The sequence below is a fragment of the Schistocerca gregaria genome, chromosome 3 (assembly GCF_023897955.1).
Source record: "Schistocerca gregaria isolate iqSchGreg1 chromosome 3, iqSchGreg1.2, whole genome shotgun sequence".
NCBI classification, from domain to species: domain Eukaryota; kingdom Metazoa; phylum Arthropoda; class Insecta; order Orthoptera; family Acrididae; genus Schistocerca; species Schistocerca gregaria.
Window position 1 is genome coordinate 722,378,514 of NC_064922.1, and position 20,344 is coordinate 722,398,857.

Consider the following 20,344-nt stretch of genomic DNA (forward strand, 5'->3'; position numbering starts at 1 on the left):
TCGTTGTCAAATACAACAGCGCAACCTGCAAACTTGGCTATCATCTGGATTCATCTGCAAGCACTCATTTCTCGCGATTTTTCCGTATATTCCTGTACCGTGTTATATGGAACAATAAACTACCGAGTACTCTCACAGGTGTTGTGAAAAGATATACAGTCACACTAATGAAAAGGGCTCTATAGGACACCATTACTTTACGCAATTCCAGCGTGGTGGCGCAGCTTGTGTCAGAAACTTCTGTTAATCAGTACAACGAAAAAGCAGTCCAAGTTGCAAATTTTTACGTAGTTTCGGCTCGAGACCCATTTTCAAACCTTCATAAAATAGTTTAAGACGGCATTTCCGAAGCTGTCAGAAATGTTCAATGAACATTACAGTGCATACAGATAACTGTATGCACTTGAAATACTGATTGCACATGATGATTTGAAAGTGGGTCTCTGCCCGAAACTAGTCATCGAATGAATAAACAGTAAAAGTTTGCAAATTGGACTGGTTTCTCGTTGTACCATTATTTTATTCACTTAGGTACGTATAGCCAGACACTGTGGCTGATGCCTGCCGGCATTTTATGTCATTCCTCATCAATCAAGATACTTTGAGCAACGCTAAAGTAGCGACACGCTGGGAGAGAGACGTTGACGAAGCTGTTTACTATCTAGATGACAGGCATGTACAAAGTTATATGCATTCCACGCCCCCTTAGTATAACAGCCGTGTACCGCATGTCTGTAGAGGAACGGAGGTTCCAAAAGATTGGAAAAGAGCACAGGTAGTCCCAGTTTCCCAGAAGGGTCGTAGAGTAGATGCGCAAAACTATAGGCCTATATCTCTGACATCGATCTCCTGTAGAATTGTAGAACATGTTTTTTACTCGCGTATCATGTCATTTCTGGAAACCCAGAATCTACTCTGTAGGAATCAACATCGATTCCGGAAACAGTGATCTTGTGAGACCCAACTCGCTTTATTTGTTCATGAGACCCAGGAAATATTAGATACAAGCTCCCAGGTACATGCCATTTTCCTTGAATTCCGGAAGGCGTTCGATACAGTTCCGCACTGTCACCTGATAAACAAAGTAAAGGTCTGCGGAAAATCAGACCAGCTGCGTAGCTGGATTGGTGAGTTTTTAGCAAACAGAACACAGCTCGTGGTTCTCAATGGAGAGACCTCTACAGACCATGCGAGTTTTCGCGGATGATTCTGTAGTATACAGAAAAGTTGCAGCATTAGAAAATTGCAGCGAAATGCAGGAAGATCTGCAGCGGATAGGCACTTGGTGCAGGGAGTGGCAACTGACCCGTAACATAGACAAATATAAGGTATTGCGAATGCATAGAAAGAACGATCCTTTATTGTATGATTATATGATAGCGGAACAAACAGTGGTAGCAGTTACTTCTGTAAAATATCTGGGAGTATGCGTGCGGGACGATTTAAGTGGAATGATCATATAAAGTTAGTTGTTGGTAAGGCGGATGCCAGGTTGAGATTCACTGGAAGAGTCCTTAGAAGATGTAGTCCCTCATCAAAGGTTGTGGCTTACAAAATATTCGTTCGACGTATACTTGAGTATTGGTCATCAGTGTGGGATCCGAACCATGTCTGGTTGACAAAGGAGATAGAGCAGACCCGAAGAAGAGCGGCGCGTTTCGTCACAGAGTTATTTGGTAAGAGTGATAGCGTTACGGAGATGTTTAGCAAACTCAAGTGGCAGACTCTGCAAGAGAGGCGCTCTGCATCGCGGTGTAATTTGCCGTCCAGGTTTCGAGAGGGTGCGTTTCTGGATGAGGTATCGAATATATTGCTTCCCCCTACTTATACTTCCCGAGGAGAAGGATGTAAAATTAGAGAGATTCGAGCGCGCACGGAGGCTTTCCGGCAGTCGTTCTTCCTGCGAACCATACGCGAGTGGAACAGGAAAGGGAGGTAATGACAGTGGGTAAAGTGCCCTCCACTTGCGGAGTATAAATGTAGTTGTAGATAACGTCGGTCACAAAACAACTTTACATCAGCATGTAGCGTGTGTTGCGAAAGTAGGAGGGAATTACTGGCAATGCTGCTGGCAGTGTCGTATCACAGTCTCGGAACATAAATGTATTCTAGCACGGGTCGTCAGATTTTTCTTAGGCTCTTAAAACTTAACGACTGAGGCTAACATTACCTTCACTTTACGGTCAGCAAAGAATGAGCCCAAGATAGAGACGACAGCGATGTCGTAATCGGAGGTTTGGCCGTGCTTCTCGTGGGGGACCTTGTGAGCCACGTTGAACTGCGTGCCTCCGCTGCCGCGTGTTGAGGTGCCGGCCCTGACGGAAAGGCCTCTGTTGAGCGTCAGAGAGAAGCAATGCGCGGCCGTCAGCAGCCAGGTCTCGCTGATGACGGAGCCCCCGCACACGTGCCTGCCCAACGCCTCCAGCGACACCTGCCAGGGGAATTGCGAGATATCGGCCGGCAAGCCGCCCACCACAGGGCTTCCGACTCGGTTACTGCGTCCCTGAGGCGGCGGCGCGGACGGCGTAGAGCTGATAGGAGGGGAGTTGTGGCCTCCGAGCGCCGAGCACTGGCTGCGCAGCATGATGGGCGGCACGGCGCCGCATGCGGAGACCAGCAGCCACAGCGCGGCGGCTGACGCCAGCATCTCGACACTTGCCCGGCAACGGCTGCGACTCTGTAGGCATTTACAAAGGCCTGACATATCGATAAAGTGAAACTTCGCACATCAGTACGGTTCTCACAGTTGCAAAAATAAACTTAAGCGAAGTGTTTGTTACCTTTTCGGAATTTTGGTCAAGTTAACACATCTACATCCACTTGAGTACTGTGACGCTACGTCACATATATGGACATTTGGAGAAAGGGAAACGAAGTTTTTGTTATGAGACGTGGGAACTATAAATTACTTCAAGACTGTGTACGTATGCGCGATGTGTAAGGTGTCAGGCAAATCCAACACCTTCCATGAAAACCCTGACATGATAAGCAAATCCAGTAGTATGTCACATAGCTCCGAATAAATCGTGACATTAAATTAAACAAAGTAATACGAGTAACGAGTGGGCAAATGGAATACCACAGACTAACACAAGAATGCCTAAATGCATGTCATACCTTCCCACCGTGAGACAGACGCAGTTCTGAGGGGAGAAACGAGAACAGAAGCCGAGAGCAGAACCGTGTTAAGCTAGAAGGCCCTACGATAAAGGACGGACTGGACACCCACGTCGGCAGCCTACCGCTAAGACTACCACCCGCACGTTTTAGCGTGAGACTTGTCCGCGTCTCTGTTACGTCAAGGACCACCCCTCCGCCCATGTTAAAAGATAGAGCCCTCCAGAAGAACAGTATAGATCTTACGATAATGCTAAAAGGACCACGCCAGCTGCAGGTTTTAGCGTGAGACTCTGTTACGTTGCAAACTTTAAAAACATTGCCCCACCACGAAAAGTATAACGTTTCTCATTGGATAGACAGTGTAGACCATTTTTATAGTTTTCGCTTTTGTGAAACTTAATTTAAACCTAGATTATAGATATGAATGGCATATGTCATCCTTCGATCCATTGTAGAACTTGGAAACCAATTCAGGGAATATTCGTTCACATTTTTGTTGAACGCAGTTGGTTTTTACCATCCTGTATTAAGACACTTCCTTTTATCATCGCTAGTCTCACTGAACTCTTCTGAATTCTACATGTCATGTGTAGTCTGGCGTCTCCTTACCAGCAACAGGTCCCAGGTTCAAACTAGTCAATTCCCTAAAAAACACGCTCAGGGCGTCGTTGCATGAAGTGGTAGGGAGACACAATATAGAACAAACAGACACCACCATGAATGTTTAGAAAATGGCCACCCTGCCAGGATGGTAAGGTACCATGATTGAAGGTCGACAACATGCCTAAGTAGGTCAGAAAAATATCCTGCGGAAAAATTTTCGTAGTAAAAAATTCTTTTTTCTAAAGTTATATACAGTCGAAAACAGTAGCTGCAGCGATAGATAGTAAGAAAGTATTCAACAAATAGTGAGACATTGTAGCAGAGGCCATAGCATAATTAAGTTATGAATTTTAATATTGTTAGAATTAAGTTTTCTCTCCAATGCAAGCGCACAGGTGGCGGATACATCGTTGACAAGTTGGTTCTGACCTAACAAGTAAGTGAATTGTTTGTCAAGTCGTGTGAACAAAAAGTTTACCAAACGCGTGAGATCGTATGAGCGCATGTTGACGCGAAGTAGGGCGTGTGAATTGCTTTTAAAACAGAAAATAAGGGATTCTGAAATATTAGCTATGGCAGATCGAGACCTGGACCAAATTGAGGTAGAGACCCAGCATGAAAATGGACAGAGAATAGAGGACAGTACAACAGACGATGCTGTATCGCGAGAAATAGGGCAGATAACGCACCATAACGAGGATAATGTACGCCAAGGCACAGAAAACCTAGGTCAGCATACGACAGAGGAGCAGGAAAGTAGTGAGACAGGCGATGAGGATTCTAACTTGCGTCTTGAATACGTTGAACCCATAGTACAAGTAATCAGAGCTCCCTCACCACAGAGTACAAGGAATGCAAACAGGAATGTGTCACAGCACAGTTCAATGCAATCGGTTGCGAACCAACACTTGGGGAAAACACAGAGCGTAGGACGTGTGAACAAAACGCAATAGGACACACCAATCTGGCAGAATTATTACAACAAATTACGGAAACCATGACAAGGCAAAATAAAGAAATTGCGAACCAAATTAAAATTCAGAATGCAGAAACCACGAGACAAATACGTGAGATTAAAGAACAAAACAAAAAAATTCAGTTACACCTAAGGCGTATTGAAGACGAGGCAAAAGAATCTCGAGAAGTGATAGGAAACTTAATAACAGGTCACAATCAATTGAGAACAGACATTGACAAGGTACAAGCGGACGTACAAACATTGCGTAATGACATTCTAGATCAAAACATTACCTAACAAGACCCAGGGAGAAGTCAAGAAACTAAAGAAACAGATAAACGTAATTACTAGACAAGCAGCAGGTACAGCGGGTGAAATTGTTGAAAACAGTATGTTGCACAAAAGAATCACAAAAGCAGCGCTGAAAAGATATAATAATCGCATAGTCAAAGTAGAAGCGCAAACGAAGCGACAATTTCAGAAATTGCGAACAGAGTTGTTGCAAACCATTGAAGAGCGCAGTGAACAAGATCGAACAAGCACCGAGTCTGGAGCCACATCCGTATCTGTAACAGCACCGGAAAACAAGCAATTAACGAAGATATTACGCATTTGCTATTCCAATCACAGGCGGAAAGTAGCATATGTGAAATTAGACAGCCTGCGCCGCAACAAACACGTTTCGAAATTCTTGATGAACAAACGTCATCACAAACACATGCGGAACCACAAATGTATGTTTCAAGACAGTTTGGATCGTTTAATGAAGCAGCAAGGTTAGCCAGACAAGATACCCAACCAATACGTGACAATGGAAAGCCAGGTCGCGAAGAGTACAGTGCAATGCATTCATCAACACGTTCACAACCGATGGAAGAAAATTATTGCGTACCACTCCAACGATACTAATCAAGGGTAGGCGAAAGTTACAGTGGACAATGGATCTACCACAACCGGAAAGAACGCCGGGAGAAACAGAAAAGGCGAAGAATCGCGAATTTCATATGGAACTATGACGAAGTACGACAACTATCATTTCCTCACAGTCAGAAAATTTCAACACTTTCGAGAAGGAAACTCATTACATCCACGTACCTTTATTAACCAATTCCGAGTAGGATGACCAGAACACTGGACGCTAGCACACAAATTAGACTTCATATGTGCATACATGTCAGGAACAGTCACAGAAACCATGCAGAATGTTGCAGCGACATGCCGATCGTACGAAGATTTCAGAGAGAAGTTTCTCTCACGATATTGGTCCAGCGAAGCACAGAACAGAGTGAAGTACAAATTATTGCAGAACCCGTATTTTGAAAATTCAGGAGAGAAGAGTCCCGTGAAATTTTTCGAAGTAATGACAAACAAAAGTCAATGCTTAGATGTACCATACAGTGACGGAGAGCTGATTAAATTATGCGCTGATTAAATTATGAGCTGATTAAATTATGCGCGATCGAACTAGCATTGCAATACCAGCAATCATTAGTAGGTCGCGGAGGAAATGACGTCGAAGCATTTAAAGATATTCTAAGGGAACTAGAGTTCATATTTTCGGAAGATGACGCAAGAAAAAGACGAAGCGCACGTAAAAACGAAAGCAAAAAGCAGTGGAATCCGCAAGACGCAGTACGAAGAAACAATGATTACGAACCAAGTGATAACTTCGCACCAAGAAACGACAATAGATTTCAACAAAGAACCGGTTATGGATTTAGAAGAGAATATGGCAATAACTATAATTCACCCAGGAACGGCAACAACTATTACAGAGGGAATAACGACAACCGGAACGGGTACTGGAGAACCAATAGACCGACAAATTATCAACAAAGAAACCACTATCAACAAGCTGAACAAGAAAAGCGAATACAGATAGTAGACGTGGAGGTAAGATCACCAAACCTCAATAAACTTTCGAGTTGACAGCGAAGTGCCCATGCCAAAGACAATGACGCATCGACCCAGGACAATTGCAGCACCTTGAACAGAGAAGTAAAAATCTTATCACGAGAAGAGAAGAAGGAAGAAACAAATCCGCAGGGACCAAATGAAAAACGAAGACAAGAAAATAACAATATCGTGTTGGGACGAAATTAATTGGGACAATACTGACGAGGAAGATGAATTACCAGAGGCATGCACAACGAATGTAGGAGGAAAGGACGAAGTAATGAGTATTGCAGAGCTATTTGAGATGGAAACCAGGGAAAGCGAATTCAATGAGGATAATGCGCAGTCGACAGAAGTTGAAAATAAGTTACGAGTGGGCAGACAATCCAACGTATATAATGAAGGAAGTTATGAAGCGATAATTAGAGAATTTAGATTCGATTATGTGGAAATAGCGACGAAGAAGGAGAAGATAGACGAGGATGAGGAAAAAGTAGAGGATGTAGAAGAAAGCGTAAATGAAGGAAGAAATAGAGAACAGGAAATATAAGAGAGAGAAGTAGCAGTCGAAGCTTATCCTACAGAAAGTTCGAATTCACAAGGGAAATTCCTAAAAAGACTCATGTATGGTTCAGTGGAGGATTCGTTGATGCAAGAGGAAGAAGAACAGAACCAACCGTTTCAAATTCAACCAGTTGTGAAGGCCATGGTAAAGCATATTCCAGTCAGTATTGTAATTGATAGTGGAAGTGAACTGACTGCGATCTCAGAAAATTTATTCATGCAGTGTAATGCCAATGACGAATTGCCAGTTCTGAAAACACGTAAGATTAAAGTAAGAGGTTCTATTAGAAACAATGCTGCGGATGTTACGAGACAAACAAGGTTAACGCTTTCGTGCCAAGGTCAAAAGATGGAAGTCAACTTCGTGATTATACCTAAACTAACTGTAGGTTTGATTATAGGTGGAGATTTTTTAAATGAGAGACGAGAGGTAGTAGATATGGGGAAAGGTAGCGTAACATTCGGGAATGCCACACTTCTCTTTTAGCAAAAGATAAAATTAGAAGAAATACCAGTTATAAACAAACAATTACGAATGACGCGAGATAAAGAGGATGAAGAATTGGAATGGTATGCACAAAAGAGGGATTCGCCTCAACTCATCTTAGAAGTCCATAAAGAAATCGACGGAAAATTGCAAGAAGTTCAAGGTATTTCGGAACACAGTAAAAGAGAAGTAGAGGATATTTTACGAGATAAAGCAGAGGTATTTTTACCTAAGACTGGCAGTATTAAACACTTTCAGTACAAGTTTGAAGTAAAACAGCACAAACCATTTAGAGTGCCACCCTATACAATCCCATTAAGCTACAGGAATAAAGTATTCCAGGAGATGTCTAAAATGTTAGATGACGATATTATTGCACCGGCTACCTCCACATATAAAAGCCCGCTCCATATTGTACAAAAACGAGATGGGAGAATCAGGTTACTGCTTGATTCCAGACAGATCAACACAATCATAATCACTGAGACAGATCGCCCAGAAAAATTAGAGGAATTGATACAAAACTTCCACGGTGCTAAGATATTTTCATCAATTGATTTACGGAGTAGTTTCTGGCAAATAGAATTGGCCCCAGAATGTAGAAAATTTACAGCATTTATCGTATTCGGTAGATGTTACCAGTTTAAACGATTACCATTTGGTTTAAACATATCATCAGCAGTGTTTATTAGGTAATTTAATACTATACTCAGTCCTGAAATTTTGCAAAAAATTACTTGTTATGTTGATGATGTGGTTATAGCAGAACCCTCTTGGGAACATCACAACGACACATTAAATCAGTTTTTACAGATCATGAAAGATCGTGGGGTCACAGTAAATATAACAAAATCCAAATTTGGAAGGCGAGAGGTCAAATTTCTAGGACACATAATTTCCGTGAAAGGGGTAATGCCCGGCCCAGAAAAACTAACGGCAATCAAAGAATTCTGTACTCCATATAATAAGAAAATTCTCAGAGGATTTCTAGGTCTCACTGGATTCTATAAAAAATTTATTTGGATCGACTCTCTCGCAACACCACGCCTATGTGCATTGACTGTAAAAAAACACGCCATGGGTATGGGATCAACAAGCCAATGAAGAATTTTTCAAAGTGAAAAAAGCACTAACAACAGCACCGATTTTAGCACATTCTGATCTAACACAAAATTTATGTATGGCCACTGATAGTGCGAAAACAGGTTTAGGAGTTGTTTTATTCCAAGAATACGAACAGGCAGGGCTAAGATCATATAGGACAATTGCCTTTGCCAGTTGGGTACTCACAAAAAGCGAGAAAAACTATTCAGTCACTGAACTGGAAGCATTGTCCATTGTATGGCCATTGTATGGCTTCCAACGTTTTCGATACTTCCTATTCGGAAAAAAACAAAACTATATACTGACCACAAAGCATTAGAATTTCTGTTATCCGCCAAACTAACTCATGGGAGGTTAGCCAGACGGATGTTAATACTACAAGAATTTGACTTCCCTGTTACACACATACCAGGACCAGCGAATGTATTAGCACATGCTTTATCACGATGTCCACAGGGTGCATCCAATAACATAGATTTGGAAGCAGCAGAAGACCAGTTTACAGTGTACTATATGAAACAAGTACCTTTCGAAAACTACATTACGACAGCATTGAAAAACATAAGCAAAGAACAGGACAAGGATCCCGAAATACTAGGAATCAAACACAAGTAGAGAAGTGAGGATTTTCCAGACATTCGAGAGCACTATCTCGTAAAAAACAATGTTTTATTTTTTTAGACGAAATGTTGCAACGAATGAATGGTTAATTAATAAGTGCATATGGTATACACATTTAAGTAATGGCCACTTTGGACCAAAGAAATGCTTTTTAAAAATAAAACAAACAAGCCATTTTCCTAATATGGAAAGACGAATTAGAACAGTATTAGTCAAATGCTAAAAATGTATGAGGGCCAAACACATCACTTTCCAAACCAGACCACCTATGTTCCCAATAAACCCTAAAAGATAAAAACAAATAGCTGCAACAGATTTGATGGGGCCCCTCCCACGCACAAAAGAAGGATATGTTTTAATATTTGTCGTTTTGGAACTTACTTCTAAATATGTTACCTTGACACCATTAAAACGGGCAACAGGTCTTACCATAAGTAAAGCATTTAGACAAGATTTTCTCAGACAAGTAGGTCGAGTGGAACGAATAATTTCTGATAATGGCCCACAATACAAATCAGTGCAATGGCAGAACACGTTAAAACAACACAAAATAAAACCCATCTACATATCTCAGTACAAACATAGCGTAAATCCAGCAGAACGATCTATGAAGGACATAGGCACTTTATGCCGATTATATGCAGGCAAGAGACACAACACTGGGGATATATACCTTAAAGATTTTCAAGAAGTAATAAATGAAATGCCACATAGCACTACACTACTACCTCCAGTTACTGTGCTTAAAAATATTGAAGCCCAAACATAACCAGAGAAAATGTTAGATTTCCTATTCTACCACGTAGACAACACAAACAAGTCATAGCCACAGCACTGTCCAACATCAAAAAGGCAGCCATTAAAAGAAAAGAAAGAGGAGATAGAACAGCAATTAAAACAACATTCTCAGTAGGCCAGAAAGTATTTGTAAAAACACACCATCTCTCCAGCAAACAGTTTTACGCTGCATACAAAGGACCTGTCAAAATTAGCCGAATTGCTCATGATAATGCTGTGGAACTAATGAATCCAAAAACAGGCAAAACCTTAGGACTTCACCATGTGAGCCATATCAAAGAGTTTGAAGAATAATTTTATTACTGGTAAATAATCAGCACAATATTTCAAGATTATGTTGCAGATAATATCGTCAGGAGAAAGAAAAATGAAGAGAGAGGAATGTGGGAAAAAGAAAGTAATTTCCACAATAACACCAATAGTACCATAGATTAAGGGGAAGAGGTAAAGCGTAGATAGTCTAACAGCATGAAATACTAAAACGCTATACACCACGACAGTACACAAAAATAAAAATAAAAACGAATTTGAGTATTCTTGAGTAGACGTTAAGACTCCAAATATCTGAGAATTGTAACATGGAAAGGGTGCCGAAATTTGTTAAGCTTTTTAAGAAGGCCCAAAGAAATGTACATACTAGACATATGTTAGATGATTATAAATAAAACTTTTTGTAAGAACCATTGTAAAAAAACTCCAGTAAAGAAGAGATGCAACGACCCACAAGTTACAACACCAGAAGTATCAAGAAAGAAAAGCACGCAATTAGCAAGACACGATTCCTACAAGGTAGAAGTGAGACCAACAGAAGGCCCTTGTATAGAAAGTGGGCAATAAATTTGCCCGCTAGGTGTAACCTTGCTGGGATGGAACAGGGAGCTGCACAATGACAGCCCTGCAGAGACGCCACAGGACGCCAGAAGGGACGGGTGCACCGACAGACAAGCAAACACCCGACTTTCGCCGCTTGTAAACCCCAGGGCGCCCCCACTCAGCAGAGCGAGCAAAAAATTGCCCGACGAGAAGACCGCTTGGGCAAGCCACGGCTGGCAAAAAAATATGTGTAAAAGTCACGCTATTGCTATTAAACAGCACGCTGATGCACGAAACTGAAGAAAACTTCCGCAAACTAAAAATGACGCTCACATACAATTTATCAAACTGTTACTAAGAGGAGAACTTCAAAGCAACTAGTTATCAATAAATATTTCCTTATCCTGCCCAGAGAAGAACCAAGAAGCAAGTAAGAAGCGGAGAAAAAAGCAGGAAGAACAGAAGTTGAAGATTCGCAAGATTGATCCCAAGAAAGAAGATGGGTGAAGAATAGACAACATACCTTCCCAAATCCCTATCCTATTGTCAACTAGTCGTCTGCGAAGTATTACAACGAAAAACGACCGTTTTCAGCGACACATAACGATGACTTTCACGCATACAAATCCAGTAAACCACGAGATTCTGCACTCACAGCGCCATTCCATTATGGGACCTCCACAACAGCAACACAGACTTGCAAAGCGAACAAGGAACGACGAACGAAGATGTACATCAAATACTTGCCCACATCCATCTCGCTCAAGTCCATCACCTTCGTGCAAAAACATTCGCCAACCTCATTCTTAAACATTCATAGGATTGTGTGAACGTGTGAAATCAAATTATGTGATGTAGGAATTGTGCAAAAGAAACGTGTCAAAAGCTAAATAAGTTAAGCACACCTGACAGCTTATAAACTACAAAATAACAGTCATTGACTATGGACTTAAGTAAAAAATTGATTGTCGATAAAAATAAGTCATTAGCCCTGAAATGGACGGTATATAAAGAACAAAAGTTCTTGTGGGATGTTTTCCCTTTTTTTTAAACATTTGTACCATTTGTTAGGATAATAACTCAATAACTGTGTATATATATTACTTTGTCAAAGCAATTCTTGGAAATAATTCTTATTTGCTAGTGTAACAATGTTGAAATGAGTGTCTAGAAACTAAAACATTTTACTTGTACATGATATTTATAAAATGTGTTAGGAATATTTACTTAATTACTACATTTATAAAAACAATATTTCTAAGAAAATCGATGTGAAAGGCTCCTCACTTTCGATAACAAACTTCTTAAAAAACAAACTTCACACTTAAATAAAGAAAGAAAATAATTAAAAGTTAATAATAGCATAAAAATATTCTTCTATTCTCATTTTTAATTATAATGTGGCAAAATATAAAAATATAAATTAGTAATACAAACTAGCATAGAACAGTATAACATGGCTGAACACTACGTAACAAAACTTAGAAAAAATTAGAAAATTTTGACTGACTTAGACAACGATTCAATCATTGCTTAAATTCAGTGCAAAAATTAAGTTCGAATGGTGGTGATATGTAAGGTGTCAGGCAAATCCAACACCTTCCATGAAAACCCTGACATGATAAGCAAATCCAGTAGTATGTCACATAGCTCCGAATAAATCGTGACATTACATTAACCAAAGTAATACGAGTAACGAGTGAGCAAATGGAATACCACAGACTAACACAAGAATGCCTAAGTGATTGTCATACCTTCCCACCATGAGACAGACGCAGTTCCGAGGGGAGAAACGAGAACAGAAGCCGAGAGCAGAACCGTTTTAAGCTAGAAGGCCTTACAATAAGGGACGGCCTAGACACCCACGTCGGCAGCCTACCACTAAGGCTACCACCCACACATTTTAGCGTGAGACTTTTTCGCGTGTCTGTTACTTTAGGACCACCCCTCCGCCCATGTTAAAAGATAGAGCCCTCGAGAAGAACAGTATATATCTTACGATAACGCTAAAAGGACCACACAAGCTGCAGGTCTTAGCGTGAGACTTTTTCGCGTCTCTGTTACGTTGCAAACTTTAAAAACATTGCCCCTCCACGAAAAGTGTAACGTTTCTCATCGGATGGACAGAATTTTTGTAGGCGGAGCTTAAGGTTAACATTGAGAGCCTGATTGGTCAGATGAAAACACAGCCAGATGGTTTTTTTAAACCAACTTCGGTAAATTGTAGTAAGGAGAAGTGAGAGGAGTTGCTTCCGAGACGGTGAGGTGAGCGGAGCTGCGCCGGCCGCCGCCCCTGACAAACAATGTTTTATAAGCAATGTTTTGTGAGTAGAATAAAATTTCCACTGGTAAACTTAACTGATTTTTCGACGTTATTTTACCAGCTAACTAAAAATAGGATAGCCTTGAACCCCTTCCACTAAATTTAGTTAGTATTAAGATTCTTTTACATTGAGTGCAGTAGACCTTACGCTGAGATCATTTAGTATTTGGTTATATCATCGCTAGTCTCACTGAACTTTTCTGAATTCTACATGTCATGTGTGGTCTGGCGTCTCCTTACCAGCAACAGGTCACAGGTTCAAACTAATCAATTCCTTAAAAAACATGTTCAGAGCGTTGTTGCGCGAAAGTGGTAGGGAGACATGATATAGAATAAACAGACACCACCATGAATGTTTCGAGATGTACCGGGTGATCAAAAAGTCAGTATAAATTTGAAAACTTAATAAACCGCGGAATAATGTAGACAGAGAGGTAAAAATTGACACACATGCTTGGAATGAAATGGGGTTTTATTAGAACCAAAAAAACATAGTACTGATAGACTTATGAAAGATCTCTTCCGAGCGTCGTTTGGTGATGATCGTGTGCTCAGGTGCCACTTTCTTCATGCTTGGCCTCCCAGGTCCCCAGACCTCAGTCCGCGCGATTATTGGCTTTGGGGTTACCTGAAGTCGCAAGTGTGTCGTGATCGACAGACATCTCTAGGGATGCTGAAAGATATCAGACGACAATGCCTCACCATAATTCCTGAGATGCTTTACAGTGCTGTTCACAACATTATTCCTCGACTACAGCTATTGTTGAGAAAATATGGTGGACATATTGAGCATTTCCTGTAAAGAACATCATCGTTGCTTTGTCTTACTTTGTTTTGCTAATTATTGCTATTCTGATCAGATGAAGTGCCAACTGTCGGACATTTTTTGAACGTTTGTATTTTTTTAGTTCTAATAAAACCCCATGTCATTCCAAGCATGGGCGTCAATTTGTACCTCTCTATCTACATTATTCAGTGATTTATTCAGTTTTCAAATTTATACTGACTTTTTTATCACCCGGTATAACAAATAGTAAAGAACATAAGTTATTATTATCAAAAGACAAATATCGATGTAATAAACAAAACACAATTTTTTGGTATAATCTCTGTGTAACATAGACCATGAAGATCAGAGACAGTAGCCCCTGAGACCAATATTAATAATTACAGAGAATACCCATATTTACTTTTCTAAATAGCAGCGCGCACGCAAACTATTTATTAGAACGCGATGAGTCGCGCACCGTGTTTAATAAATATTATATCGTACGTACTTCGGGGTAGCCGACGTCCGTACGAGTGATATCGCGGTATTAAGTTCATGAAAAGTCTCACGCTAGCCCACGATATTTAAAGCCACCCAAACTAAAATCATAAAATATATAATTATTAAAATAAAAATATACACTTATACCATGATAATACTCTGCTCTTCACACTCAGGTGTCTTGAAGACGGTTCACTGATCCACTTTCACACCATTTCTTTACCCATTTCCACTTTCACAGCACGCGGGGAAACCGAACACTTAAGTGGTAATATCTGTGTTTCAAAGGGTCAGTTTCTGTTTTTGACGTAAAAGATGCTTTGAACCTTCTACACTGAAGCTCCAAAGAAACTAGTACAGGCATGCGTATTGAAATACAGAGATATGTAAACAGGCAGAATACAGCTCTGCGGTAAGCAACGTCTACAACAAACGTCTGGCGCCATTGTTAGATCGATTACTGCTGCTACAGTGACAGGTAATAATGATTTAAGTGAGTTTCAACGTTGTGTTATAGTCGGCACACGAGCGATGGGACACAGCGCCTCCGAGGTAATGGTGAATTGGAGATTTTCCCGTAAGACAATTTCACGAGTGTATCATGAATGTCAGGAATCCGGTAAAATGTCAAATCGCTGCGACCGGAAGAAGATCCTGCAAGGACGGAACCAACGACGAGAGAAGAGAATCGGTTAACATGACCAGAAATGCGACCCTTCCGCAAATTACTGCCGATTTTAAGGCTGGGCCATCAACAAGGGTCGTTGTGCGAGCCACCATCGATATCAACTTTCGGAGCCCAATGCCCGCTCGTGTACCCTTGATGACTGCACGACACCAAGTTCTACTCCTCGCTTGGGCCCGCCAGTACCGACATTGGACTGTTGATGACTAGAAACATGTTGCCTTGTGGAACGAGTCTCCTTTCTTATTGTGTCGAGCAGATGGACGTGTACGGGTATGGAGACAACTTCATGAATCCATGGACGCTGAGTGTCATCAGGAAACCGTTCAAGTTCTTGGAGGCTCTGTAATGATGTGTGGCGTGCGTAGTTCGACTGATATGGGACCATTGGTCATCTAGATACGATTCTCACAGGTGACACCTGTCTGATCACCTGCACCCATTCGTATCCATTGTGAATTCTGAAGGACTTGGGCCATTCCAACAGGACAATGCGACAGTCCACACGCCCACAACTGCTACAGAGTTGCTCCGAGAACACTCTTCTGAGCTTAAACACTTCCAGGCATGCACATTATTGAGCATATCTGGGATGAAATGCAATGTGCTGTTCAGAGGAGATCTCCACCCCCTTGTACTCTTACTGATTTAAGGACATCCCTGCAGGTTTCATAGTGTCATTTCCCTCCAGCATTACTTCACAAACTAGTCGAGTATAAAGCACGTTGTGTTGCGGCACTTCTGCATGCTCATGGGGTCCCTACACGATATTAGGCAAGTGTATCAGTTTCTTTGGCGCTTAGTATATAGTATCATCATCATCATTTAAGACTGATTAGGCCTTTCAACGTTCAGTCTGGAGCATAGCCCCCTTATAAAATTCCTCCACGATCCCCTATTCAGTGCTAACATTGGTGCCTCTTCTGATGTTAAACCTATTACTTCAAAATCATTCTTAATCGAATCCAGGTACCTGCTCCTTGGTCTGCCCCGAATCCTCCTACCCTCTACTGCTGAAACCATGAGTCTCTTGGGTAACCTTGCTTCTCCCAAGCGTGTAACAACACCCCACCATCTAAGCCTGTTCGCCCTGACTGCTAGATCTATAGAGTTCATTCCCAGTTTTTCTTTTATTTCCTCATTGTGGACACCCTCCTGCCATTGTTCCCATCTACTAGTACCTGCAATCATCCTAGCTACTTTCATATCCGTAACCTCAACCTTGTTGATAAGGTAACCTGAATCCACCCAGCTTTCGCTCCCATACAACAAAGTTGGTCGAAAGATTGAACGGTGCACAGATAACTTAGTCTTGGTATATAGTCGTGGTATATAGTCTTGGTATATAGTATAAGGCAAAATTTCAAACCGCCGAACAAAGTTGTTCTTTGGAATTCTGAGCTCCTCCTCGAGCGCCTCGGATACCCTCAACAGCCTACCTGTAGCGTATGGCCAAAGTTGGAAGGCTTTCAAAAGAAGAATAAGGTAGCATGGCGCCAACAAGTATCAGCACGTGTACTAAAAGGCAATTCCTTCACTCCGTATCTTGATTTTTGTGTGTCTTACTGACTTTCGGTACTGTATTTGTAATCTTTCACTATACAGCTTTGTCTTTCAAGTAAGAATCAGTAATAAGAAAGTGTACTCGGACAGAAAGGTAATGAAATAGCGTATCCAACGCAGCGTCGACGCATTATATCATCGAAGCGTTAGAAGAATAGATATGAAGCTGACAGCAGTTAGGAAGAAGTCAGTGCCTCTGCTACGATTCTGAAAGACAGTGACTAGGATTTTAATGTGAGTTACTGATTGAGCGACAACTTTATAAATTTTCTTATCGTTTTTCTCTGTTATTTCTCAACACGTGAAATGTAAGACGTGCAATGTAGACATCGCGTTGCAAGAGCGATGTCCTCGAGGCTTAGACGTTATACAAATTATTGCTTGTCCAAACTGCCCAAAAGTTATTACACCAAGCAGTACATTCACACGGATCGTATACATGGTGAAAAGTATTTAAACCGACAAACTCTGGGAAGTTGTAGGGGACACCAAAACAAATATTTTTCCCTAATGTCATATTTTCCTATGAGGATTATTTAAACCGGTGGAGGCCGCATTAGGCTCTTCAGTTGTTAGAGGCCGTATTACGATCTTCAGCTGTTAGAGGGCGTTTTACGCTCTTCAGTTGTAGGCAACTGCTGTCCACCAGTGGAGTAGTGCATTGTCTCTGTTTACTAATGGAGCGATACACTTGGAGCGAGTACACTGATATGGTTGGTGCGTACTACGTAGCGCACCACAACGGACGAGCTGCACAGTGGCTTTATCAACAACAATATCCTAATCGCCCTATCCCGCATCATACGACCTTTTTCTGCTGTGTACCAACGTCTGCGTGAGACCGTGTCATTTAGCAGATTACCTGCACAGCGACGCCGTCGCACGGTAAGAACGCTGCAATTTGAGGAAATAGTCTTGCACCATGTGGAGCGGGATCCTTCAATCAACACTCGTGCAATTGCACTTAACATGGGGACGAATCGGACGAATGTAATAACAGTCCTCCGAGAGCAATTGTTACGTCCATTTCACTTACAGCGTGTCCACAACTTGGAACCAGTTGAGTATCCACCCAGAGCATAGTTTTCGCAGTAGTACCTGGAACAATGTGAAACGCATCCTACATTTCCATACTCTGCGTTGTTTACCGATGAAGCAACGTTCGGGCGTGATGGAGTCTTCAACATGCACAATTCGCATGTTTGGAGTGAGGATAACCCACATGCCACAGTTAGTAGCGCTCATCAAGTGCGGCTCTTCGTTAATCTGTGGGTCGCTGTTGTTAGGGACTGTTTAATTTGGTCGTATCTGCTACCTAGGCCATTAAATGGCAGGCACTATTACGATTTTCTCACCAGAGCATTGCCAGAATTGCTGGAAGACGTCCCGCTCCCTACACAAAGCATGTGGTTACAACATGACGGGGCGCCGGCACATATCAGTCATCGTGTGCGTCGATTCCTGGACCGACGGTTCCTAGAAACGTGGATTGGCCGAGGTGGTCCTGTACCATGGACTGCTCGATCTCCAGATATATCCCCTCTGGACTATTTTGTGTGGCGAGAGGTGCGCAACCTTGTTTACGCAACTCTTGTTGCATCAAAGGAGGATCTGGTTGCCTGGATAGTAGCAACAACAGGAACAATTTAGGATACGGCTAGGGTTTTTGCCCGTGTCATACAGAACATGATCTGACGGTGTAACCATTGGCCGGCAAAAGTGGCCGAGCGGTTCTAGGCGCTACAGTCTGGCACCACGCGACTGCTACGGTCGCAGGTTCGAATCCTGCCTCGGGCATGGATGTATGTGATGTCCTTAGGTTAGTTAGGTTTAAGTAGTTCTAAGTTCTAGGCGACTGATGACCTCAGCAGTTAAGTCCCATAGTGCTCAGAGCAATATTTTTTAACCACTTGGTGTAACCTTTGTTTACGTGTCAATAAGGGCATTTTTGAAAATCTACTGTTATTGAAATTGGGTTGCGTTAATGTGTTGTCTCTTGATCATAAAAATATGGAAAATTGCTTGTTGGTTTAATTAATTGTCGCCAGAAAAATCTTCCTCTGCCGGTTTACATACTCCTTGTAGGAAAAAATGACATTAGGGAAAAATATATGTTTTGATGTCCCCTACAACCTCCCAGAGTTTGTCGGTTTAAACACTTTTCACCCTATAAGGCGTCAACCGCCGAATCTCCTACCAATGAACCTGCTTCGAGTAGGGCTAAACGGAACTGTAAAGGTTTGTGCGCTCATGGAATTGCCATAATCTTTCTTTCGTAAACTAGCGGATATAATTTCGACCGCAACGGCAACTGTACGACGGGCCAGTCCTGCGATGGTAGATTGATCGTCAGAGTTTTCTAGAAGTACAATTTTGTCCTTTGCTCATAGCTGTAACACAGTCTAATATGCCAAATGCGTTTTTCTCGGAATATTATTTTTCAACACGGCACGCAGTATAGATCCAACAATTTTTCAATCTTTTTGTTTGATAATTTAACCACAACCTTGACTTAACATTTCAAAGTGAACCACGAAGTGGAAATAGATTAGCTAATTTAAGCAACAGTTATTTACAAATAACTATCCCTATTTCTGGTCAAAATTGAACGACTTCATTCGGTTGCTCGCCAATTACACGTAAATCAAATTTTCTGAAATCCCCCAGGTGGTTCACTAGCTACACTCATGTAGATTACATACAGCAAATTGGCATCACTTATAGTGCGTTACGCACAACGCCTAAAATTCAACGTGGCTCGGCAGAAATGCTACAGTGGCTTGATTTTGTAATATTTTCCGACAGCAAATTTTGTAATGTAATTAAAAATGGTTCATATGGATCTGAGCACTATGGGACTTAATATCAGAGGTCATCAGTTCCCTAGAACTTAGAACTGCTTAAACCAAAGTAATCTAAGGACATCACACACATCCATGCCCGAGGCAGGATTCGAACCTGCGACCGTAGCGGTCACGCGGTTCCCAACTAAAGCGCCTAGAACCACTTGGCCACGCCGGCCAGCTAATGTGCTTACACTTATTCCAAGTAACTACGCCAAGTATTACTTCCCCATCTCTTTCCCTTCCGCCCGAAACATGAATGTCAAGAAAATACATTTATAGGCCGTTAGAGTTGTTACCCCTTAAATGTAACCGCACAAGCTCTGAATTCTCTTATTTTATTACAATTATCATTTCTCGCTATGTATGAGGATGCCAACATAATATTATCGCATTCGGAGAAATACGTTTGAGATCCGAATTTCATGAAATGATTCAGCCGCAACGAAAAATGCCCGTGTTTTAATGACTGCCGCCCCAATTCACGTATCATGTTCGTAATACTCTCTCCCATATCTCGAGATAACAGAAAACAAGCTGCTCTTCTTTCAAGTTTTTCGATGTCCTCTGTTAATCACATCTGGTGAGGATCCCGTACTCCACAGCGGGACGGAAAATCGTAGTCCAGACAGTCTTTCTTAGTAGATCCGTTGCATAAATTTTCTGCCAATAATATGCGGTCTTTGGTTTGCCTTC

General features: G+C 41.6%; 1 protein-coding gene across 1 annotated transcript; it reads right to left on the minus strand.

Annotated features, from left to right (window-relative positions):
• Positions 1 to 2,140: 2,140 nt before the first annotated feature.
• On the minus strand, positions 2,141 to 2,647 carry LOC126355576 (trypsin-5-like). The gene has a single exon (XM_050005939.1). It carries the CDS (start codon positions 2,645 to 2,647, stop codon positions 2,141 to 2,143), a length of 507 nt encoding a protein of 168 aa, XP_049861896.1.
• Positions 2,648 to 20,344: the final 17,697 nt, after the last annotated feature.

Excerpts from the sequence above, each read along its gene's own strand:
- LOC126355576 (XM_050005939.1), bottom strand. The coding sequence starts at position 2,647 with ATGCTGGCGTCAGCCGCCGCGCTGTGGCTGCTGGTCTCCGCATGCGGC.